General features: G+C 40.8%; 1 protein-coding gene across 1 annotated transcript in view; it reads left to right on the top strand.

Moving 5' to 3' along the window:
- The first annotated feature begins 1,406 nt into the window (after positions 1–1,406).
- Positions 1,407–25,560, top strand: part of PPIL2 (peptidylprolyl isomerase like 2) — a 72,171-nt gene continuing 48,017 nt past the window's right edge. Inside the window, exons 1-8 of the mRNA XM_032199171.1 lie at positions 1,407–1,511; positions 1,611–1,660; positions 2,416–2,461; positions 3,350–3,412; positions 3,585–3,636; positions 17,693–17,744; positions 19,937–20,028; positions 20,590–20,679. Of these exons, the coding sequence (XP_032055062.1) occupies positions 1,480–1,511; positions 1,611–1,660; positions 2,416–2,461; positions 3,350–3,412; positions 3,585–3,636; positions 17,693–17,744; positions 19,937–20,028; positions 20,590–20,679 (477 nt within the window). The 5' untranslated portion in view covers positions 1,407–1,479. The remainder of the gene's footprint in view (positions 1,512–1,610; positions 1,661–2,415; positions 2,462–3,349; positions 3,413–3,584; positions 3,637–17,692; positions 17,745–19,936; positions 20,029–20,589; positions 20,680–25,560) is intronic.

Here is a 25,560-nt window from a genome sequence, read left to right as displayed (position 1 = left end):
CACCGCATTGGTTTAAAAAATGAAAAAACAAGCGTGGTCTTGAATTTTATATTATATTTACATTACAAACAGCATCTCCAGAAACGTCAACACAAGCTGAATCATGTTAAAGTCTCTAGAAATACATAATACTCTCTGGGTGATCTTTACTCTAAGAGCAGGATCGGACAAGTATTTGTAGTCACCTGAGAGCAGCTACATCCTAAAGCCACATCTCCTCTGAAGGGGCAGGAGCTATGTGTGGAGTACTCATTATTTTAGGCAACCCAAAGTAAAAAGGGCTCCCTGAACCACTGCTGAAAGCAGTCAGTACTGCAAGAAGAGACGAACTTCATCCAGTTATGGCAATGTTCTTTGTGTGGCATTCCATAATAACAAAATGGTGTTGGTGCCCTGCCAGCAGTTCACTTGTGGAGTGGTTTTTAAATTGCACTGAAACCAAATCAGTCAACTTGTTTTCTTCACAGAAGTATGCTTGGTGCTGAGAAAGAAGCAAGTGTATGGCTTCAGTTATTGCCAGGGCCCAACTATTTAGGTGTGTCCCAGTTTACTGCCTTAGTTGGGATGTTTCTGAGTAAGAAAATTATTATTGAAATCAGTATTTGTATTTAAAAATTACCCCTCTGTTACAGGTGTGTAGTGCCTGCCATGTACAGCAACTTTTAGCAGAAACAGTCCATCTCCTTCACCTTTGTGAGGAACGCCAGGCAGCAGTGGCAAGGAATAGCTGCACTGCTGTGGATTCTGGCTGCTGAGGGCTGTGTTCTGATGGGTGTCTGCAGCTACATGGCTGGCTGGATCTGAGGAGGGAGAGATGTGTTCCTTGGGGCAACACAACCTTCCAGCTAGGGAGAGCTGCCCCAGTTTCCTTGACCTCTGCTCCCAGGAGTTGAATAGTACCATGACAGAAAAACATAGTGGTGGTAGCATTGCCTTAAGCTACGTTTTATCCATTTTCAACTACATGCTTCCCAGCTGTGCCTTTTTGGAAAGGAGGCCTGTGCAGCTGCAGAAACAAATCGGCTCTCCCAGTTCATTTGGACACTTTGCTGAACTGGAATCACTTCGGGGGCGGGGCGGGACGACACTCGAGCCTGATCTGGACCAGTTGAACGCACAATTTTTTTTTTTACTTTCTATTTTTTCTGTGGAATCGGCCACCAGGCCGCCTGACGAGCGGGAGCTGCCCTCCCTCAGCCCCTCACGCCTTCAGCCGTGCCCGAGGGCCGGCGTTGCCGAGCGGGTGGCGCCGTGCCCCTGAGGGGCCCCGGCAGGGCCCGCGGCCGCCCCTCGACTCCCCTCAGCCGCCCCCCGAGGCTCTCCCGCTCCGCCGCCTCCTGAGGGCCGGCCCCGGAACGCCGCTCGCCGCCCGCGTTTCCCGGCGGGGCCCTTCGGAGCCGCACCCGCCCCGGAAAAGCGCCACGGCCTCAACCGTGCGGGTGCCGGCGGCGGTCGGGGCCTCGGGGCCGAGCCGCAGCCATGGGGAAGCGGCAGCACCAGAAGGACAAGATGTGAGCGGGGCGGCCGGGCTGGGGCTGGGGGGTGGCCGGGGGGCGCGGGGGGGTGGCCGTGTGGCCGTGTGCCGTGTGGTGACCCCGCTCTGCCCGCAGGTACATCACCTGCGCCGAGTACACGCAGTTCTACGGCGGCAAGAAGGCAGGTGAGTGCCCGGTGGCTCCCCGCGGCCCTGCTGCCCCGCACCGGGCCTGCTGCTGCGCCTCGCTCACCGCCGGGGCTGGGGCTGCCTTCCTCAGGCACCCCCGGGCTGCTCTCCTTCTCCTTTGGCCTTGTCTCCACGCTCGCACTCCAGTTTCCAGTCTCCTCTTTGCTGGAGCTCCGCAGAGTTCCTTCTCTAAATGCTCTGTCCCTTGCTTTGCTTGAGCAGCGGTGTGAGGGCTCTGACACGGGGTCACGTCGCTCGGGGTGGCCGGTGAAAGGATCTCCTAGAGCACAGCTCCTGCAGGTGCTGCAGGGGTGTCTGAGCACTTCCTGGGTTGGCTTTGGAACTGCTGAGCCTTGTAACTGGGGGTCCAAAAATTGGTGACACTGATGAGCATGGAAAATGCTGAAATTGGAGGTGTGACGTCTAGATGAACTCTCCTTGCCCTCAGCAAGTTCTGCATCTACCGGTAGGGCAGAGCATGAAGGCACTTACAAATTAATCATCTAATTTAAATTCAGTGCTGTCAGTCCGTCGGAGCTCTGCTCATTTTATTCTGGTTGTTATTTCCGTTGAGGAGCATATTTGTGCTCTACAGTGGGAATCTGATTTTAGTTATGGGTTTGCAGAGCTTACTGTGTTTATTCTTGTCATTGGTAAATTGCTACCACACAGATTGCACAGTGTAACTTCAAATGTTTCTTTGTTACCTGGCATACTTTGTATTAATCCTGTGCTTTGTTTCTCATAAACAGACCATCCACGAACTAATTTCAGACGTATATCATTTGATCACTGCAGGTAAAGCAATAAAATTACGTTATCATTATTAAATGACCCGTCTCTTCATCTGAGCTATTGCTGAAGCTGTGTTCTTCCAAGGTACTTTCATTGACTTGTGTCTGCTATGATAGCAATGCAGCAAGAAAATTTCAATAAGAACTGAAACAATATCAGTATTTCCCATCCTTAGTGTCTGCTGAGATTGAATTTGATGGCTAAAAGTGATAAAATAATTCAGAACAGTTACCGTGCTTGTTCCAATCTTAGAAATCTGTGTAATTGGGACTTGAATCGATTTTTTCCTGCTTAGAATATGGTTGGACAGTTATTTGTATCTCAGAGGCAGTGATTAGATAGACTGAAGGGATATTTATCCTATTTTTGTGTTTAGTTTCATTCTTGAAGTCCTAGAATGAAATACAGGAGTTAGTAGAGGTGGGTTAGATATTGTCTAGTAAATCAAATAGTTCCAGAAGGTTCCATCCCCACCTACTTACTACTGCTGCTTGGCTAAAAGCTGAACGGATTATGGAAACATCCCTAACGAGGGATACCGAATGTAATTGCCAATTACTCCCTAGCCTGTTTAGTACAAAGACTGTGTCTGCTTGGACCATCTTGTGTGCGGGTAGAACCTGCTGGGGCAACAGAAGCAGCTTCAGGAGTGTCACAGCATCTACACCTGTGGCTGTATGGCAGTGGGTGCTGAACTGCATCAGTTCCTTTCAGAGATCTTGTTTTTAACCTAATTTATGTAGAATATCATGTAGTGAGTATTGGCAGCCACTCAGTATTTTCACTGGTATAGGCCTTCCTTTAATATGCAAGTGATTCAGCTAAATGTTATTTGCTTCTGTCATCATGATTTCCAGCTGATTTTGCTAAAAACATGTACTTTTTTTCTAGTTTGTCTCTGCAGCCATTTGAATATCCAGTTTGCACGCCAGATGGGACAGTCTTTGACATACTGTAAGTTACTGTCTGTACTTAGCTTTATTTTTGTGTTGCTGAACTGCTTGGTTACAGCTGTGTACTCATCATTTGATCTTAGCAAGTTGGTAGAAATAATCTTGGCTATTAAAAAATAATAGAGGTTGCTATTGTTGCTTGAATCTTATTACTTTCTTCCTTCTCTTTTCAGGAGCATTGTTCCTTGGATAAAGAAATATGGAACCAACCCTATCACAGGAGAAGTAAGTAACGATGGTTGTATTCATATGCCGTGTTGGCTTTCATTGTGTTCGGTTTTGTATTTAATGTGTGGGAGTTAAAAATGCTTTAGTGAAAGTAAAACAAGTTGAATGGTAGTACTATTATAAAGTATGGTATTTCTGACATCAAGTTTGTAAAATTAAAGCACAGACTTACAAGGGATTTATTTTTAGGAAAAAAAAGGTAAAAAAAAAAAAAAAAGTTGGGGGCGTTTCTGGATTTGAGATCTGGTGTCCTCTTATTGTCATCCTGCTAATGGTCTCTATCATAGAAAATAATCACACTCTGACTGTTTGCAGAAGAAAGAGAAGAACGTTATATTTTCTTCTTTTCCGCAGTAAAAGAAGATTGTAAATAACATTGTGGAGGAAATGGGCAATTCATTTTTACAAACTCCCCACCACCACTCCCCCCCCCCCCTTTTCTTTCTTTTTTTTTTTTTTTTTTTTTTGCTTATCTTATGTTTATGGCATAATTTAAGTCTTTCTAGTTGGAACTAGTTACACATTGGAACAGGCTGCCCAGGGAAGTGGTGGAGTCACCATCCCTGGAAGTCTTCAAAAGACGTTTAGATGTAGAGCTTAGGGATATGGTTTAGTGGGGACTGTTAGCGTTAGGTCAGAGGTTGGACTCGATGATCTTGAGGTCTCTTCCAACCTAGAAATTCTGTGATTCTGTAACTCCTAACTCTTTTGTTACTGCTAGCAATGCCCAGAAAGCCTAACTGGCTGGTGATGAGGAAGGGTCAGTACTGCTGCTTTGTATAAGGTGAATTCCAGTCCACAGGGCAAGATGCTGACTAGCTCACTTCTCCATCTGTACTAAAACTTGCAGTGGTGTTTCCTAACCAAGTGGATATTTGGTTCCATGCAGGTTAAAGAGATTATTATTAGTGCTGATGAATGATAGCTTAATGTGCAAAATCTTTTGAATTATCTTGACGATTTATTTCAGAAAGTTTCTGTCCTGGCTCTGTCATGATAGTTAACTGTAAGACTGGGATTTCACACTATAACCAGGGCTTTACTGTTTTCTCCCCTTTTTCCACTTAAGCACTAATTATGAAGGAATACTTTCTGTAATAGCGTGAAGTTCTAGAGCACCAGATGCATATGAAATACTGGAAATATTTTATTTTTTTTTTGTGGTGGGTTAAAAGACTATTATTTTTTTTTTTTCTGAGAACGTATATTTTAAACAGAAATTGTTGCTTGATTTACTGAAACTTTTTTCTTCAGTAAGTGCAGTTACTCTCCTGAGCATTAGGTGGCAGCCATTGCACAGAATTTCTGGTTGGTTTACAGATTGTTTTGTGGTATGAGGTTACCTTTGAAACATCTTGTGTTTGATTAAAGATTTTCGCAGCAGACAGATATGAGGAGGAGCTAAATACAGATGCTGCATTCCAAAATCCAAACGTGAACAGACTGTCTGAGACTGAATATCATCAGTTATAGCAAACTGCAGGTGTGCTTGCATGATGGAGAGATGATTGAAGGTCTTTCTTTACACATGAAGAGGCCAATATGTGATGTTTAGAGGGAATGGAATTACAGCTGTTTCAGTTAGTTTTGCCAGCCTCCTACTACCTTGCTGCTCAGTGCATTGGTTAGGAGGTTTGGGGTGTTGCCAGATTATTATCTTTTTTAAACTCGGATCAGCTCCATGACACCTGTTCTCATTTCATTCTGTGAACCATGATGTGGTTTAAAATTACTTCTGGTAAATGCATGCAAGAAGTGTAGCGTGTCTATTGGTCCTGTGCAATACAGAGAAAGTGAGGATGTGCAGAGTATTCTTGGTGAACCATAAATGCTCAAATGAAGTCTAACTTTGACATCTGTTAGCTTACCTGGACTTACACTTCCATGGCTGATCTGCAGTGCACCTGCAGCTCTTCTCTACGTGTGTTCCTTTTTCCTGTGTTGCTCTGTTTTGGGGAGCCCCCTTTCTTCTTCCCTTTTCTTCAGTGGTGGAGTTGTGCTGTACGGCTCTGTCCAGAGACAAAGGCATTCCAGACCACTTGGAAGAAAAAGAAGGTGCTTGCAGTCCATAACAGCATGCAGTCTGGCTGATTATAGCCTTGTGGAGCTATAAAGGGAAGAGTGGGGTTGAGAGAAGGGATGTAATTTAGTCTTCACTCCCCAGAGAACCAAGTCTCTCTTTCTAAAGGGGAAGATGGCATAGGGCGGGCAGGGAATGGGGGTGCTGGGATGAGGTAGGGTAGGTAGCAGAGGGAGTCTGTGGATCTTGTCCATCTCTAGAATGTACTGCCCCCTGGCTTAGTGCTTGCTGCCCTCTATTTAATGTATTTAACTGTGTGTGCATGTTTTGTTACTTGTACAGCTTGCTCATTGGTGAAGCCAGAAAATACCTTCTGTAATGTGTTGGTGACTTATGGAAACTTAAGACTCTAGGTTTGTTTGAAGAGGAATTGAGCCAGACTAGCTGAAGTGCTGTGTTTTAGAAGGTGCTTTATGACAGTACTTTGCGCAGATTGATGATTTGTTGTTGGTGGTGAGGCCCTGGAGAATTTTTCCCTTTTTTGTCCTCAAGTTAAAAATGATAATGAAATCCCTTGTGTCTTGCCCTTCTGTTGTTCTGGTTTGCTACAGGCTAAACGTTTTAGACAAGTCACTAGGCTACCCAGAAAGGCGTTGTTAATGGCACACACGTGATAATTGCCAATTCTCACTAGCTGTCTTAATTCTGAAGTGGGCCCTCACTGGGGCATAGGAGAGCTTTGCAGTCATTAACACATTTATCTTCACAGTGCTCTCACGAGGTGGGACTGTGCTAGTATTTTCTTAATTGGGTGTTTGTGAACTGATCTACAAGTAGGCAGTGACTTCTCTCAGTCTTCCAAATCCTAAACTTTTGGACCAGCCTTCCTTTTTAAAGAAATTTTGCAATGCCAAGATTGCAGTCACTCTTTGCTATGTTTAATTTGCTTTCCTTCCCTATACTTCTTCATGGTTTATTTTCTCTTCTGAACATCCTTCTGAGGTGCAAGTGTTGTCACCAGTATCCATTTAGGAGAAACAAATCGCCGTTGACCTTTGTGTAGATTTTCCAATGAGCTATTCCAAACAGTAACTTTTCTTCTTTTAATAATAAATAATACAATTCTTTTGTTGTTGTTGTTGTTGTTTTTTTTTTTAATAATGCATTGCTGTAAAAATTTTTGTTATTATACCAATAATTTTGGAAGAAATGATGCATCTCTTGCAGCTGAACTACAGCCTGTGAGATGGCGTTGGCTCGCTTGCTTTTTCTGTCAGCTTCGTCAGGACACTGCCCTAGCTTATGTTTACACTAAAATTGCATAAAATAAAGAGTAACCAGGAAAGTCGTAGCAGGCTCATTCCTTTTTACTGACAACAGCACTTTGGCTTCTTGGCCTTGCAGATAGCTGCAAGCTTGCCAGGTTGTTTCATGTAGCGGCGTTCTGACAGCACTGACCAGCATGCCCACACAAGCCAGCCAGCTCGGCTCGGGAGTACCTATTTCCAAGAAATGGGATTGGTCAGATCCTATCTGGTTTGTTGGAATTTCAAATATGAGCAGATGACAGATCCGCATGAAGGTAGCAGTATGCCTTTTGACAGGAATTTCAAGGGAAATAGTTCTTTGTTGGGTAGATTTATGTGGGCTGAGTTATTTTTCTTCTTCGTGTTGTAATGTTTCTGATGTAAATACCTATTTTTTTCAGTCTGGTTCACTGACATTCTAACTGTACGTGGGCAGACTAGATTACTGTGGTTGTACTTCAGCTCTGTTTGAGACTGGCTCTGTAACCTTGGGAAAGTATCTCTTTTCCCCTGTCTCAGAAATAGCTGAGGTCTTTGTTCCTTGTCCCCCTTTTCTGCAGGAATTTTGTTCTTCTGGACAGTTGAAAGTCTGTTCATCTCCACAGTTTGCTTCTAAGGCTTTGGTCCAAAGTCAGTTTTGTGACTGTTTTAAGTGCATCTGTTTTAAAACTCATATTAGAGGGCTCATCTATGCGAAGTCTTTCTGCATGGTTCAGAGCAAACCAAAATCCATATGTCTGCTGATCCTACATAACCCAGAGAAGCAGTCCTCATGTTAAGGGCCACGTGTGCCTGTGTAGTTGTCACATTTGTATCTGTCTTGAAGGGCCAACAGGATTCAGTCAGTTAATGTAGCTTGCATTTAACATATGCCTACAGATTAAAACAAACAAGCAAACAAAAAAAAGCAAACTGAAGACACTGCATTGTGGATGTGTGAGGTTAGCGTTCATGCTTCTGGTCCCAGTGAGGCAGAGAACAATTTGCGTTGTGCCCTGTCTCATGCAAAGTTAGGATTTGGATCTAGAGGCCAGAAAGAGCTTTTTCTTAAGTGTCAGATTTTAGCTGCTTACTAGGTAAATGAGGAAGTTCTAAAAATTAAGAAAAGATAGAACTCAACTCAAAGTCTTGATCTGTGCACAAAATAAATATTTGCTCTTGTTCTTCCATACTCATAATCCTGTATTTACCAAACAAAAATGATGTGGGGTGAGATTATGACTAATAAGATCAAATAATTGAGGCAGTACAGGTGCCTGCCTCATGCACTAAGCCTTCCTGATCGTCTCTTTGAAAGCACCCAGAGACACATGGCTTGTGCCTTGCAATGCCCTGAGGCAATGACAGAGGTTGTAGGGAACATCACATCGAGCACTGCTCATGTATGAACATAGGCAGTGTCATTTTTTAATTTTTTTTTAATCATTTGTTTGAAGTAAGGTCAGTTACGTGATGCTTGCCTGAATATTTACAGGAACTTTCGAGAACAATAACTCTTTACCTTCAAAAGAGAAAAATTGCAACCAAATCTGTTATTTTAAATTTTTGGGAAAGTCATTCTCAAATACATTCCTTAATATGTTTAGTAGCTGCTACTTCTCTCAGATGTTGGTGGCTATGGTTACTTAATTTTATTGTGAAAGGATGTTTTCTTTTCAATGTAATTAAGAGAATTTCAGTCAATCTCATGGAAATTGGTTGCCGGTCTTGAGGTAAGAGATGCTTGCTGACCAGATTAAAGGAGAGGATTCATTTGTTACCACTAAAGGTATTAATTCTAGTGTAAAAATGAACAAACAACCATACAGCACTTTTTTTATGCTCTAAAAACATCTTTGGCTGTCTAAATAAGGGAAATCCTGCCTGAAAAGGATGCAGAAAGTAGAGCAAAGGTGAAACTTCCGTAAAGTTAGTGTTTTTACCATTTACATATTTCGAAAACACAGATACAGAAAATAGACTGCACTAGTAATTGTTTCTCCACCCGAGAAATGAACATGGGAAAGAGGCCTTGGGTGTTTTTCCTTGCCTTACAATACAATGAAAACTGCACCACCATGTAAGAAACAAATGTACGAAATAAGTCATCCTGTGTTGTAGGAACAGGTGTTAAAGCACAGGTTAAATTCCAGCCAAGGTTTTCTAATTTGCTACAAATTGCTCTGCACCTCTATCAGCTAATCAGTACAGAGCCAGTGAGTTTCAGGAGTGGATTCTTGTAAGTGGGTTGCATGAGCTTCACAGGCTGCTGAGTCAGAGGTGTTAAGATCAAGATCACAAACAACACTGTGGGACTGCTGGGGGAGTTGAGTGGAACAGGTTTCTGGCCTGAGCAGGGGAGAGACAAGTTCAAGTTTCATGTGACCTGTATTGGCCAAATCAACAGTGATAATGGCTTTTAACTCCAGTCATATGGCATGTGTGGTAATTTACTGTAGATTGCTGTTTTAATTGTGCTATTCCAGGTGTGTTTCCAGATAATGAGTGGCAGATAATGGATGTCACCACACAAGGGTCTGTGGTTTGAAGGTGACCTCTTTCATGCCGGCGTAGCAGTAGCTGTTGTTGAAATACTTTGTCAGGAAAATGTAATAGCTGTAGGTAATGTTCAATGTGATGCACTTTCAGGGTGCTTGTCTGGACCTTGCTGCAAAGTGATGGCGATGCTATCTTAGGATTTTGATGGCATTTTGAAGACGGCATATAGCAGCAGGAGTCAGATTTCTCTTGTGGCTCTTAATTTTCTTCTCTTAAAATCTTCTTCTCTCTCACTGTTCCCAAAGAGAATATGCTTTTTCTGAGCATTCTCATTCCTTTCTAGATAGAAAATATTGAGAGGAAAATGTTGGTAACCCTCCATAGGCAGGCTATCTCTATGTCAGTTTTCCATATCTAGAGTGTTGGTGTCTAATGAAGACTAAAATAATTTGGCCAATGAAGGTATTTTCCATTACTTAGAAAAATTTAGGAGAATAACATATCCTTCTTTTTTATGCTTTTTCCCTCCAAACCTGAGCACAGTACCTGAGGACCTAGTAGTCTCTTACATATTCTCCTTGGGACTTTGAAAATGAGCGGGCATTCAGGTGGATCAGTAACTTCAGGTCTCATTTGGCTGCAGCATAACTGCTATATAAATGACAATTTTAATTCTCTAGGAACGCTCGTCACATACATGTCAGAAGATCTCAGCACATATTCAGCTTTGAAATGCAAAGTACATTTCTCTCGTCTGATGCAGCTCAGGTCTTCAGATAATGCATAGGTGTAAATGACAATTGCTCCCCTTCTTTTTTCTTTACTTAAAATATTTTTCCTGTACATTTCAAATGCAGGAAGGAGAGGGTTTTTTTTTCTTGTTTGTTTGTAAGAAAAGTTTCAGTGTGTGGTGGGAATACAGTTTTGTTCTGAGTGAGTAATAGCTTATTACAGAGCAGAGAACAAAGCTTACAGAAATAAAACCAAGGGGAGCTTTGTTGTTGAAAAATGATTCAGACAAATCCAGCTTAGTTGGCTTTCATGTGTTGCAGAAAGAAGGGTGAAGTGATCAGCAACGTAAAATTGGAAGACTCTCTTAGGTCTTCACCTCTCTTGCAATCTGCTTTGCAAACTGCATGCTCTGTCTTGAACTAGTGTTTGCTTTTTCCTGCTGTGACTGCTGAGAGGTTCTTCTGACGGTTTTTCATCTGATAGATATCTTCTGTAAATTTGGGGTTTGACCAGCCTGTTCTCGTTTGTATTGATGCCAGAACTGTGCTTCTCCCTCTTAGTGTTTACAGCTGTGTATCTGGTGCAGTGGAATTTAATGCTTTCTTGACATTTTCTTGCTGAGACTTGTATTTTCCTGTCAGATGTTCTTCTTGCCTTGCTGTGGTTTAACCCGGCAGGCAGCTCAGCACCACACAGCCGCTCGCTCGCTCCCCTCCTATCCACCCCAGTGCCTTGGGGAAGGCGGGGGGGGGGGAGGTAAAACTTGTGGGCTGTGATAAAGGCAGTTCAGTAGGACAGAAAAGGAAGGGGAAATAATAACAATAATAGAATATACAAAGTGAGTGATGCACCGTGCAGCTGCTCATCACCTGCCGACTGATGCCCAGTGGTCCCTGATCATCATCAGCAGCAGTCCCCTGGCCAGCCCCTTGGTTTTATTGTCCTGCATGATGCCACATGGTTTGGGATGTCCGTTTGTCCACTTGGGGTCAGCTGTCCTGGTTCTGTCCCCTCCCAGCTTCTTGTGCACCCGCAGCTTCCTTGCTGGCAGGGCAGCAGGGGAAGCTGAACAGAGCTTGGCTCCATGTAAGCACTGCTCTGCAACAACTGAAACATCAGCGTGTTATCAGCATTATTCTCACCCTAAATTCGAAACACAGCACCATACCAGCTACTAGGAGGAAAATTAACTCTATCGTAGCTGAAACCAGGACAGACTTTAAGTTCTCTGTACCCTAAATGGTCACAGTCATTCTCTGCATCTGTTTAGTTTCTCATCTTTGAACCTAGGTAATCTTACTCATACACAGGAAGTGCTGGGTGAATGCCTGGTACGGAGTTGGGAATATTTTCTAATCTTTTTCCGAAATACTTTGATAATACTTTGATATATTTCAGATGATAGTTTAAGACAGAAAACATTTTCTCAGTAGGTGTTAAGACAGGAAGGGTGCTGTCAGAATATGATCATTTGTTGCAATTTTCTCTTTATAGCTTGGGTCATTTCAGAAGCAGGTACTTATTTACACATAAGAGTTAGACAGGATTAGCAGTGGTTTACCCTTTTCTTGTTTTTGTTTCCAGTTGGATGCTGTTGCCTGTATTTCTGTGGCCTATAGCGGTTTTTCAGAAATGGATGGTTACAGCCTCCTCTCCTGATTCATTGAACAGCTCTCTCCAGGTGCATTTTTGTCTGTGGGGGTAGCAAACTGCTGAAATGCCTCTAATGCACTTCAAATGAGATGAACTCTTCCATATGCAGCAACTGAACCATGTCTTCTTACCTCATTTACTTCAGAAATTATTAGCTTTTAGTCAACAGTCTAAATGAGTTAATATTTGACTAGTGACCATAAATTTTCAAGGCCCCTGGATAGAAACATATTAGGACATGATTCCTGCCAGAGGAACAATCAGAAAGTCGTGTGTCATAACTGGAAATGGTCATAAAACACAGGAGGGTCAAGGGGATGAAGGTCCTGCTCAGGCAGATAACCAGAAAGATGACTCCTTTTTCTTTTTTGGGTTTTCTGAAACTTTCCCCCTCTCCTTCCTTGCTGCTGAACATGTGGATATCTGAGAGATACAAGTTTGGAAGAGGAACAGTGTTTTACAGGAGTGCATGCTGCACCACTACTAGTTGGCCTTTATCTGTCCAGAAAGGTGAATTTATTTTTCAGTTGCCTACATCTTTGGGAAACAGTGAGGGCACAGAAGATAAGATTTGCCCAGACTTACTGTTCAAGTGCTTTATCAAAAGGAGCAGTTTAAAACCCTCCAGTGTCATGAGTCACCAGCCAAGCTGCTGTGCTTCCTTCGCACCTTGCTAATGGGGATTGTGGTGGCGGTAGGCAGTGTTTTATCCAGTAAGCCAGCTCTGGACACAGACAGATAAATGTGTCTAGCATTATTTCTAATGTATTATTTCCCTTACAGCAAAAATGTATTTACATCTAGGTTTTACGGACCGAACAGATGGTCTCTTTTTGTTCTTTTCCTTGTTTTGGTGGAAGTGTGCACATTGGATGGGTTTTTGTGATTGTGACACTCGAAAAACTAGCAACTGTGAAACTTCAGCCTTAAGTGAGATGCAGCATGAGGTTCCCATAGATCACTGCTTGCCTATTTTTCACTAAAATTGGAGACTAGATTTTCTATCCTTCTGCATAGTTTTATTTTCCATAAGCCATGTTGTATTTGGCTGCTTATCTCTGGACTGATAGACTTCTGGGCACATTAAGACTGCAGATTTAATCTTACACACGAAACAGCACATCTTTATCTCATGGTAATTTCTGCTAATGTGCTCTTTGATACAGCAACATTATTGCTGGTATCTGCGAGCCATGTGTGTTATTAAGCGTATCTGTATGGTTCTATGGACAAGGGTTTGGTGACCATATGGTGTCAGTTTAATTAAAATTTAAATATGGAAATTCAGTGGTCTGGAAGTGGGTAACGAAGGATCCTTTATGTCCATTTCCATACCGGTTCAGTAGCAGGGTGAAAGCCACGGTTAAAGCAGCAGTTTCACACAAGAATGTGAATTGAGGGTATTTTCTTAGTACTTGGTAGGTGTTGTGCATGTGACAAATACACTTATGCTGTTGAACTGAACGTAGAAACCGTAGCTTGAACCAGAAGACTATTCTGTCTTTTTGGCCACAGACCCCAATTTTTCCATGAAACATTGAACTACATGGATGTAGTTTATCTAATTAAACCAGTACTGCTGTTTCCCATCCCATGAAGTGTAGACTTGCTGAGAATTTCCAGTGACTTTTTGTCATCATTAAATCCATTTACAAGATCTGAAATAAATAAAAGTATACGTGGAGTTATTCAAATAATATTCAAACATTCAATTAATAATAACATATTTCTTGATGGTTTTATAGCAGGAAAAATTATATGAGGGCTTCTTGAAATGGGAAGTTGCATGCAGAGAGTAACAAGTGTCACCTCTAAAGGAATCAAAGAATTTAATACAAAATTCATCTGCTTGTGTGAAGTTAAATTTGGTACTTGGTAGGCAGCATTGTGTTTCAGTATTAGTATTTGGTTTGGCTTTTTTTTTTCTATTTGAGTTAACTCCACATTGCTTGTTTTGGTGGGATGAGAACCACCCAGGTAGCCATGCCAGCACCGGATGATTTTGTCCTCGTGTTGTCAACAAGTTCAGGTGTGACACACTAATTTTTCCCTGGGATAGCTTCACTGGATTACTGTGTGTTCCTGCCAGAGGCCATTAGGAAGAGTGTCCAGTTCTGAAGTAATTAGGAACTCTGTTAAAGTTGACAGAGTGGTGAGGTCTGTATTTACTAAATACAACTCTTGCTGCACGTCACTAACTCTAACCATGTGCAGTTAGAGAATCAAATGAGCCCATTTTGATTGTTTTTCAGGCTGGTGTGTATCCAACGGGGTCAGAGCCTCATTAACAAAAAAGAACATGCTGCCACAGACCGAAGGGACTCAGAGAGTGTAACTAATTGATGCACGAGGATTGTAGGTCATATCTTCATGAGAGACACAGCGATGACAAAGAATGATTTAATTCGAAACAATCGGCGTGCTTCATCTGCTAACTGCCACAGTGCCCCACTAACCTACGCTTCGTAATAACCTCTGCACTGGGTATCAGGAGAGGAGGCTGCCCTTTGGTATCCCGCAGGACCGAGCGGTGTCAGCTGACAGATGAGAGCGGGGCGGTGGGGCTTCTCGCCGCTGCCAGAAAGTAGGTCACGGCCAAAAGTAGCCTTGGCTGCCTATGTGGAAGCGTGCCTGCGAGAGAGGAGTCAGCCGAGGAAAAAGCTCGCATGGGTTTTGGGTTTGTTTTGTAGCTCTTCCTTGCTGTGGAGCAGCTGGCGTTACATGCCGTTAAATGCGTCTGCTTTCCAGCATTCCTGCATAAAATATTTTTAGAAGCAAATATACAGCTCTTGTTTCTGGTTAGGGGAAGTGGCGCATGCTTGTGGCCTTTCTTTTTTATTATGAATTTAGAATTTTAATTAGATCAAGTGTTTTTTTAATAACCGTTGCTTTTTTCCTTCCTTTCTTCTCTGGAAATTGACTGAAACTGGATGAATGGGGAGGAAACTCGGGTCAGAAACAGTTCTGAACAGCAGTGTATTCAATATTCGAGCTCCCTCACGTTTTATTGCTAATATGGAATTCAGGAAAGCAAGTACTTTAACTCATTTAAGGGCTCATTCACTCCTGCTGTCTCTTCTCGTGAGGGCTGGTGCCTGTTTACGGTGTAATGGTCATTTCCATGGCAACAAACCCTGGCAGTGTTTAGGAAGCTTGGGCTTTTTTTTGATGGAGAATAAATAAAAGAAGATTCACCCACATGCGAGATAACCTTGTTTTCAAATGAAATAAAGAACTCGGGGTGGGGCAAGGGAGATAAGATAGAGATGTGTGTCTCATGTTCTTTCACAGTTTCCTCTGTGATGTGTGCACCTTTCAGAATCAGACCTGCTGGAAGTCCTGTCCTGCGGGCTGGGCTCCCCCTCCGAGTGTGCTTTGTGCAGAGTTGCCCAGTGCTGCTGCCTCTGTAGGCCATGGCAATCTCTTGTGGCAAATCAGAGCCTGGTTTTGCTGTTCTGGTGCTCCAAAGATCTCCTTTGACAAATCTCTTTCCTGTCTTTCCTTGCATTAGATGCGTTCATCAACTTCTCAAAATATTTCTGAGCTGTTGCCCTGATTAGATTTTTCACACGTTTTCTCATAGACAAGGCTCAGCCCGTTTCCATGCCTCTCCATAAATAGATTGCACAAACAACGTCCTTTATCAGTAGGAGGAAGTTCCCTCGTGATACAGGGGAGGGCTCAGGGGGTAGCTGTTGCCAGCTGAGCTGAAGCACAGTGCTGCTCAAGAGTTGACATGCCAAGGCCACTTCTCTAGTACGGGTTTGGTAGGAGGCTGGTCCAAGGCCATCAGCCTTTGATGTCCATGCAGCACTTCATCATATCAAGCTCTTATCCTGGAAAAAAAGAGTCCGGGCAGTGCATGTGTTTCAACTCTTACATGAAAATTGCTTTTTTTTTATTTACTGTTGACATGTAAGACTGTATAAGAGCTTGTCTTGGTGAGGAACAAATGCCAACACGGGGAGTTGATACAGCATGAGTAAGTGATGCTGAAAGCTAACCTTGTTCTCCATGATGGAGAGAGGTGACCTGAAATACTGTACGATTTCCCTGGGTACAGTGTAAGAGTCCAAGGACTTGGCAGCACCTCTAACTTTGACAGATGAAACAGTGTAGTGCAGCTTTTGCAGCCTTTAAAGTCTGTACAGGAGTTTAGTCTGTCTTTTCTGCTAAATTTCTGTCAATGTTTAAATCTGAGTCTTCAACCATGCTAAGCTGTTTCTTAGGAAACTGTTTCCATTTTTGTTTAAAGATGATCTGCTCATGTTTTTGGGATAGCTCAAGTGAGCCAGGAAGATCATTCAAAAGCCTTCCTTTAAATGATTGCTGTTTGCGGAGGTATTTCTGAAGAAGTTTTCTCTGGAACATAATTTTTGGGCTGTTGCACAACATGTGCACAGATGGATGCTGCCTTGTGTTAATAAGTTGTTTAGGTTGAACAGATCTGTCCAGGATCATATGTTCATTTTGGCAGCTCTACTATTCCCCTACTACTTCTTTGACAATTTTGTTCTAGTAAGAAGATAAATAAGTAAATGAATAAAGTTCTGCATTCCCTTAGTCATTTCAGACCCGCTGTTGCCTTTGCTGTCTTTCTTTGTAAGCCAGCAGTGTGCAGGTGATGCTTTTTTGGTGGTGATGGTTTTGTGGGGAGTCTGCTTCAGGAAAGCAGCAGTACCTAACTAAATATCCCCTAACCTGGCCTCTCCCTTCCCTTCTCCATCTTATTCCTACTAGCCCTCATTACACTTCTTGCTAATAAATTAGAGAGATGGTTACCTTTCTGGCAGCAAATTAGCCTGCCAGTTGGCTAAAAACAATTTGAGAAGTGCCTTCCTGTAAACGAATGAGCCCAGCTGTCATAACATGTACTCTCTGAACCAAGAGTATGAATCTTGATTAGGCAGGAAAAAAACCCCACTGACTTGGTTTCCCGTGATTCTGTTATCACTGTTTGCTGTAACGATGGAGCTAGCAGCGACGGCCCCACGGCTGGCAGATCTCCACTCATATCTGTTTATAAAGAGCTGTCTGGGTTATAAAAACCTCCCCGAGCTGCTCAGGTGTGTGTTTTGAGAAAAGAACTGATTGTTTCTTCTAAAGGGCCTGTGCAGTGTGTGCTTTTAACAATCAATTTGGCAGTGAATTGTTCTCTGCCAGCTGATACCATCAGCGGGGTTTTTTCCTGAGATCCCAACTCAGCTTTGAAGCTCGGGGCTGTCTCTGGGCCAGGTGCCTCTGACAGGCTGCTGGGGGCATGGTGGGGTCAGGATGTGCCCTGCCACACCAGTCCTGTGCCCACATCGCCTCCTGACCCTATCAAATGACCGGCATGTGTTGGCCTGCCTCGGCGTGTCACTGAAGGAGCAATATCATTTCGGGCATGTGAACGAGTTTCCTGATGTAAAAGTAAAATTGCAGTTATCTCGGAAAAGGTAGTGAGCTTGATTACCCAAATAACTTGCTGGCTCTGTGACCCTCATCAGAGATCTTCCCCACATTGTCTCATCTGATGAGTAGCGACAGGCTTTGCTGCCTTGCTTTTCATGCAGACTCCCCTTTCAGTTTGTGCTAGGACAGTCGTGGGACCTCACGAGCTTATTCGGTTTGTTTAGCCCTGCGCTGTGTCAGACTGCAACACCCTAAATAAATCGTATCCCAGCTCTCAGGCTCTGTGAGCCTTGTTCTTGTGGGCTCTCCCTAACTTGAATTCCCAGGGTTCTGATGATTCAGACAACTTGCAATATATTATTAATAAATTATATACTATTAAAATGCTAGCGCTGATGTTACAGTTCCTTGTTATTTCCATGGTTAGGTTCTGTTGTCATTAATTTTTTTAATGCTTCATTTTCTTTAGAAACTAGATGCCAAATCACTTATAAAGTTGAATTTTGCTAAAAACAGTGAAGGTAAGTACGCTAATTTTCTGTTTTTCTTTCTTTCTTTTTTTTTTTTTTTTCTTAATGAGTGCTTTAATAAATTCTGTTTTTTCTTGCCCACAGTGAAGTTACATAATTTGTGTTCTTTGTCATGGCTTTTATTTTCTTGAGTAGATTAACTGCTTGCTGTGATCAACATTTTTAGCCCCATTTCTGTTTTTCCCTGTACTGGGGAACTGTAAATTATTTAGCATTTTTATTTATTTATTTTTTATTAATATAGCTACTACTGCAATAAGGTAGTATTTACTTTAAGGAAAAAATTCAGAAACAGACAAGTTATTTAATATGTTACAAGTTACAAATAATACGACGTTATTTGCTGTTCACTTGGATTTGAGCAACTTTTTGTTTATAAAATGAATCATTTGTAAATGAACACATGGGATTTTATGAATAGTGGCACACAAGAAAGCAGCCTCGAGTTTTATTTCTGCAGGGTTAACAATATAAAACCTGCCACGAAAGAGAGGATGCTAGTAATAAAATAGAAGAGTAGAGATGAATTTATCGTTTGCAAGGCAGGTAATGATCTCTTTGAAATGAGGGTGGCAAAGATTAGGTGGGAATAAAATTCTGGAATGTCTGTCTCCTTATCTTACCAGTCTATGGACTACAAGGTCTGTACTCTAGTTGATGGATTTCTTCTGCTTTCTGTATTCCATCTATCTCAAGAGCAGGATGTTAAAAAACAATCAGTAGTCACTGTGGCCAAGGTTTTTGAAAGATACTGTGATAATTGTGCTTTCCTTGAAGAAGTCCAGTTCATAATGCTGGGCAGGGTGACAGCAGCTATGCAGTCTTAGAATTCTTTTCCATACAAAGGCACGTGCTGTGTCACTAACTAATCGAGGGAAAATGCAGTAAAAGAGAGGCTAAAATATTGCATTTCTATCAGCCAGTTTTTCTTTAAATCTTAACATGTAGAACTGTTGCTATATACATAGAACCTTTCTGTTCATACCCATACAATAAAAAAGTCATCAGATCCTGCAGTTCCTTCCAATTAAGGATCCCTCCTTAATGGACTACCATTTATTCAGATCAGCAAGTGTAACCTCAGCCACTCTGCTTTTGCTAGAATTGAGAACGTGCTGATTTACTCTTTTTTGTGCAACTGGATTGAGCCTCCACATTTTGTTAGTGTGTTTCTGCATCCGTCATTTAGGCCATACCCCAATGCCACTTCTAGAAATTCCTTTCTAAACTTTCTCCTGAATTTCAGGTCCTTAAGAAAATGTCTTTCCTTTTCAACTGTAGTGATATCAACAGAAAACATCCTCATCCTTTACTTGCACCTCCACGTTGGTCAGAGTGCCTCCTCTGGCCAATGAGTTGCTTGGTAAATACTCTGTAGGTCCTTGCCTTTCCTGTCTTTGCAAGTGCTGTGAGCAATCTCTATTCTGGTTTCCCTGCTGTTTTTGATTTTCAGATGGTAATTAGGAAAAAAAGAACCAAACAGTCTCAACCTATTTCAAAATCTCACCCAAACCCCCAAGTCTAGCAAACTGATCAAGTATTAATAACCTTCTTCTAATTGCTTCTGCTGAGTTCATCCAGACATTTTTCTTTTTCCTCATACATTGGCTTCCATCAGTGTGCTTGTTGTTGACATGCTTAATATTTATGCTGACCCTCCTGGGGAAATTCACAGCTTGATTAGAGCAGAAGCTGCGTTCCTTATTGAATAACGTGTTCAGATTTAATGGCATTCTGCTTGCCACATTTGAATACAAAATGCTCTCCTCTCTTAAAAGTACAGCAGCTGCTGTGAACTTTTGTTGGATATAACCTAAATGTGTATACCTGTGAACAACACTGAAAGTAGAGCACTGGGCACCCTAAGGTACAGGGCTCACGCTCTCAGTAGAGCTTTAATTGCAACAATAACAATTATATTGTGATACTTCATAGATACTAAGCATGTTGGACAAAGTTGTGTTGGGATATTAAGGGCAGTAGATTTCAAAAGTTCATTTTCACTGAAAAATGAAAGGCACTGAAAAATCAAAGCGTAGTTAAAACACTATTAAAACACACAGAATTTACACTTTATATCAAAAAGGAATGTCAATATCCTTCACAGAAATAACAGAAAATATCAATTTCAAACTAATCGCAAAGGTTTCATGCTAAATTAAAGCTTTTTTCCTCTCCATCAGGTAAATACCACTGTCCCGTGCTGTTTACTGTATTCACCAATAACTCCCATATTGTGGCCATCAAGACAACTGGGAATGTGTTTGCCTATGAGGTAAGTTGTTTGTTGCATTTTGCAATTAGTATTTTATATTTGATGCATTTCATAGATGATCACAAAAATCTTTAGAAAGGTAGGTAGGTTTCATTCTTGTTTTACAGCCAAGGAAATTAAGTACTAGGAGATGGACCAGCTTCACAAATTGTTGTCTGACTTGTGGTAACAGTGCGGGAGATGTTGACCCCTTGTTAAAGCTGTCTGTCTTATACCATCTGTAAAATACTTAACCTAGAATATTGCAAGTTTATGATGGTACTTTTATGATGAATTTGGTTAAAATCATGTGTATACCTAGGAAATTGAGATTGCAAGGTTCTTTTTTTATTATTGTTATTAAGTCAGAATGCAAAGCTGTTTAAATTTTGTAGGGATTAAATGGCTTTTCATCTGTTAAAGTATACAATGAAAACATTGCAGCTGCCATTTGAGAATTAATATGAAATTGTTTTCTTTCTCAATGGTCCTTTAAGGTTTGAGTGGTGTCATATATTTACTTGTAATATTTACACATTATAATTCAGTTTTTAATATCTGTATCTTTCACGTGGCCATTAGGCAGTTGAGCAGCTGAACATAAAACCAAAGAGCTACAAAGATCTCTTGACTGATGAGCCCTTCACTCGGCAAGACATTGTGACACTGCAGGTAAACTTTTCTCTCCATTACATGTCTCATACTACTTTTTTTTTTTTTTTCAGATAATGAAATGCTATTATGTCCAGTGTTACAGCATGAATATAGAATAAATGAACAGAGAAATGCTGCTCTGTATTTGTGGCTTGGAAAAGGGTAGAAAAAGTATTACTCTGTTTTCTTTGTTATCCAGATGAGCCACAAAGATGCCATATAACATAAAGCTTGACTAATCTCTACAGTGATTTCTGTGTGCCTTGTAGATAAGTAGACTGCTAAACTTTATAAAATGAAGAAAAAAATGAAGGGTGCACAAAAAGTCTATGATACAATGTAAAAATGTGAATTTTAACAAATGTTTTTGCGGTTGCACACTGTTTCATTGTCTCTGAATACAAGAATATATAATATATTTTGGTTATATAAACATGCATAAGGTTGTGGAGTAGGATTTTTTTCTCCTAATCTTACCTGAAAAATTGTTGTGACACCACTGATTTACAGTGAGACTTAACAGAATTACATTAGGAAAAGACTGAATAGAAGAAAGGGAAAGATACATCCCAAATCATCTTTGGCTCTAGACAGATGACACTACATGGTCTTCCTTACCAAAGGAAACGTTTTTTTTATAATTTAGTGTATACAGACTCTAGGAAATTTATTTGTAGAAGACTTTACATTAGGACTGAAGTTGATTGTCCATATAAATCTTCTGAAGATACCTAAAACAGTCAAAGCATCAGAAAAGCACTTTTTACATACTGTTTCCCTAAATGTAATTAAGCAACAAACCACAGGATTTTATGTGCTTGCTTAGAATGTTGTGTTTTTGTGTGTGTTTATTTTTAATAGATTCCTTTGTTGGTCTTTAACTGATTTTTAATAATATCATAACCTAAATGAAAAACAGCATTGTAAACGTAAAAATGTACAGAAGTATCTTAGAGATCTAAAAATACTTATTTACAGATGAAATTTAGTATAAAAGGATCTAAAGCTTGTTTAAATGCAAGCATTTTTAACTTTGCAAGATTTCAAGATAGGGAAAAAAAATAAAGTGTTATTATTACTGGAGTCATGAGTCAGTATGCATCCCTCATGAGCAGATAATTGCCACTAACCAAGACTAATACGTTTTAATTTGAATAGAAAAATATTTTTCGTTTATGTCTAAATGTGAATGAAATGTATCCCTTCTTCCCTACTCCCCGGTGTTGAACAGCATGTTTATAAATATTTTTCCCCCTGTTCCCTTTGGGATTTATGACTGTTCAAGCTAATGCTACAAAGTAAAATGTTTTTAATCCAAGGAATGCAAAAAACATAGTGTTTCATATTGAAAACTCCCAACAGAATGTTGTTTGAATGTAACTGCCTTGTTGCTAATGGATTTGGAACAGTGAAAAATGACAACATGAGTGAACAAAAAATATTTCTATGTATCAGTATGGAAAACCAAATGATTTTGAACAAATAATTGAAATGTGCATTCATTTAAAAATATTTTGGTATGCTTTGTAGGGTTGGAATTGAATGTATATATAAAGAGTGCGTTGCTGTTACATGCCTAGCTTTATTTTTCATAAAAGCAAACATAAGCTATACTCCCCTAAGTCTCAAAATGCAGTAACTAACAAAAATTTTGATGTTACTTGTTTGCATTTTTATCCATATTTTCCATCTTCATTCACTTCTTGACATGTTGGGTTTCTTTTTGCTTGGAGTAATATGTCCATTAACTGCTAACAGAGGTCACTGCCACACGTTCCTGTACCTCTCACACATTCGTTTAGGTTGATGCTCGTAGAGCATGAATAGATTTGTGCATCTCTAGTAAAATGCTCGTTATAGATTGGTGTTAACTACACCTCTGTATTGTACAATCGTGTGGTATACTCTTCTCAGATCAGATTAGAAGTAAAGCCATCGCCAGCTTTGGGATTGAACTGGAAGCAATTCTGGCCATTTTGCCTCCTAGAGCACTTCACAGCACCCACTGAAACCTGCAGCTATACCTAATCTTTTCCTCATTCTACTCAAATGCTGCCCTACCCCAGCTCGCTTAGTTGAGCACAGAATGCAACCCAAAGCAGGATGACTGGCCTGGGCATTAAAATTGTTGTGTATACATGGTGTAGGAACTTGTTGTTATTTTCTCATAGTGTTTCCTTCACATAAATTGTTAAAAGACAGACCAGTGTCCCCTTTCTAAGTTCTCTTGTTGACGGCACTGTAGGCAGTGTGGTGGCTTCACACTGCCAAGCTCTGCCACCTGTGGCTTTGTTTCTTAGCCAGAGTTCGTGACTGCAATCTGTTGTGTTTCAATTTGTGGCTCTAGAGCTCTATAACAAATCCTGCTTTTATATAAAAAAAAAAAAAAAAAAGGAAAAAAAAAAAAAAAAAACATCTTTCAATTCTGTGTTGAAATGTATCACTTTGCTGTTTTCCCATTCCCCCATGTCAATTGAATATTGTGCTATCTGAGAGAGCTGGAACTGAGAGTGAGTTGGTAACACTGACCCTGCTGTTTGTCAGAAAGGTAGATGTAAAGGAAGTTGCTATAAAAACATTCCTTGCTTTGCAAATAACAGCTGAATAGGACTGTCTGTAATAGGTGTGTTTAGCAATAGAAAATAGCATTTCCAGAGTCTGACTCTGAATGTCCTAGGAAGCAGATGGGGTACCTGTGTTTGGTAGTGAAATACAACTTGATAAATGGAAAATCTGAACAATGTACGTTTACAGATTATTTGTGCGATCACATTTTTCCTTATTAATACAGAAAGGGCAATCCTACAGCTGCTAGGGATGTTCTGTTACCAGAATAGCAATTGACCTCAAACTTGACCTCTGTCTCCTAATGTATGTAATTAAAAAAAAAAAAAAAAAAAAAAGCTTTTTCCAGAAAAGAGATAATTGCATAAAATTCTTTTTGTTCCATTCTGACTGTTCAAACACTAATCACAACCCATCTCTGTTATCTTTATTGGTGAGCAGCATCTCAGCTGGACTCTTTCATTTTTAGCCGGTAGTTATTTTGTCCTTTTGCTTTTAAGTTTACATGTTAAAAAAGACAACTTATTTTGGATCTGCAACTTAAAAATCACATCTTTAATCATCAGAAACAATATCTTATGATACACTTCTGTTTGCAAAGGAGTCCAGAATGCTTCCTGCACTTATAAATGTAGAAATTGCTTTGTTCCCTGTTGAAATGCAAATGTCCTGGGGCATAGCATGGCAGTTTTTCATCAACCTATGGCAATGTTTTCAAGCCGCTCGGGGCAGGAGGTAAAGAATAATGCCATATCCTGGTGTGCAAGATAAATTATCAAAATTGGAATTCACTCTGACATAAACTTGGACGTAGTTATTCAGGCAAAAGATGTCATGGATTCTGGTTTAATATCTTGCTGACAAAGACAATAGTACACATGATATTATTACACATGAAACCCTTCGTGTACTCCATCAGGCTTAGTATGATTGGTTTTGTGTTTTTTTTTCTTTTAGACTGAAGCTCTTTGCCCCCAAGCTGTATTTTCTTTTTCTTAAGTGTGTGATCTTGTCACAAACTCTGGTCAAGCTTTCCATCTTCTACAGCGCAGCTGTTACTTTTTTGGGAGTTCTTTCCCTTTACTATCAGTATTTCAGATATTTTTTCCTCTCAAATGCACTTATTCGTTTCTTGTCTAAATGGAGTATTGTTGATATAATTTGTTCATGTTTCTCTTAACTCTAAATGCATTTGTACTTTTACCTTCAATGATGATCAGCTTATCCTAACATCATAGCATTCCTTGCAAATGTCATAAATGTGCTTTCAGATGATAGACAGGTCAAATACTTCAAGACTTATTGGTTCTACTTAATGGGTAAGATATGATGTAAAGCAATTAGAGATCTGTAGGGACAGGGTATCTGTGATAGGAAGGCTGGTATTGTTGAAGCTTGTTTGCAGTGTCCTTACCTCCCTTTTCTGCTTCCTATTCGGATAACGTTGCTGTTCATCATTTCACCTTGAAATTGTCTTTAAGGTTTGTTCCTGGTTTAAAAAAAAAAAAAAAAAAAAAAAAGGCAAGAAAAAGCAAGTACTGTTACATGCTTCCTTATGTCGATTTTACCGTTTCTGTTCAACCTAATCAGCCGTGGACAAGACAAGGTTCCTGACAAGCTGTTAAACACCATTGGCATTTGTGGCAGGAAGCATAACTAATGAACTAAGTTGGAGGTAGCTGAGCTGCACACTGTTAATTGATATTTCACTCCTGAGCTCTTTCTCATTCGCTGTGTGTGACAGAAGGTCAGAGCAGCCTTTCTCTCCCTTGTGCGTGAGGGCTCTTTGAGAACAAATTCTGCACGAATGCATGTGCAGAGTGGCTGGCAGTGACATGGCACATTGGGCTGTGGTCTGTGTGAGCTGCTTGTTCATAGCTAACAGGGTAAGAGGGTCAATATGGCCCCGATCTGGAGTGAAAATCCAAAGCTATAGGTGTTCTCCCATCTCATTCTCTAGTCTAGGCAAAGCCTTTGAGTGTCCAAGGCTGCTTGCAGCCAAGGGGGATGCTGTCTGCTTGGGCTGAATGCCTTTATCCACAAACACAGTTTTCAAATTTAAATGACACCTGGATATTGTTAGGAAAGCAGTCTTGCCATTTTATTAAAACACGTTGAAAGCTTCTCTTAAGTTTAACATGCCTGGAATCTGGCTTTATCAAGGAAGGTAATGTGGGTTTAATACTTGTAAATTTTGTCATTTGACAGTAACATTCCTGGTGGTAAATCAGTAAATGGCGTAGCTAGCTGAATGGTAAGAGAGGAATCAGGCCTCTAAGAAATCACACGATCTAAAACTGTGCTGGTTTTGACCTGCTCTTTTGGGGGCTTGTA

The sequence above is a fragment of the Aythya fuligula genome, chromosome 17 (assembly GCF_009819795.1).
Source record: "Aythya fuligula isolate bAytFul2 chromosome 17, bAytFul2.pri, whole genome shotgun sequence".
NCBI classification, from domain to species: domain Eukaryota; kingdom Metazoa; phylum Chordata; class Aves; order Anseriformes; family Anatidae; genus Aythya; species Aythya fuligula.
Note: the sequence above shows the minus strand (reverse complement) of the source record. Positions and strands in the feature narration are given on the sequence as shown.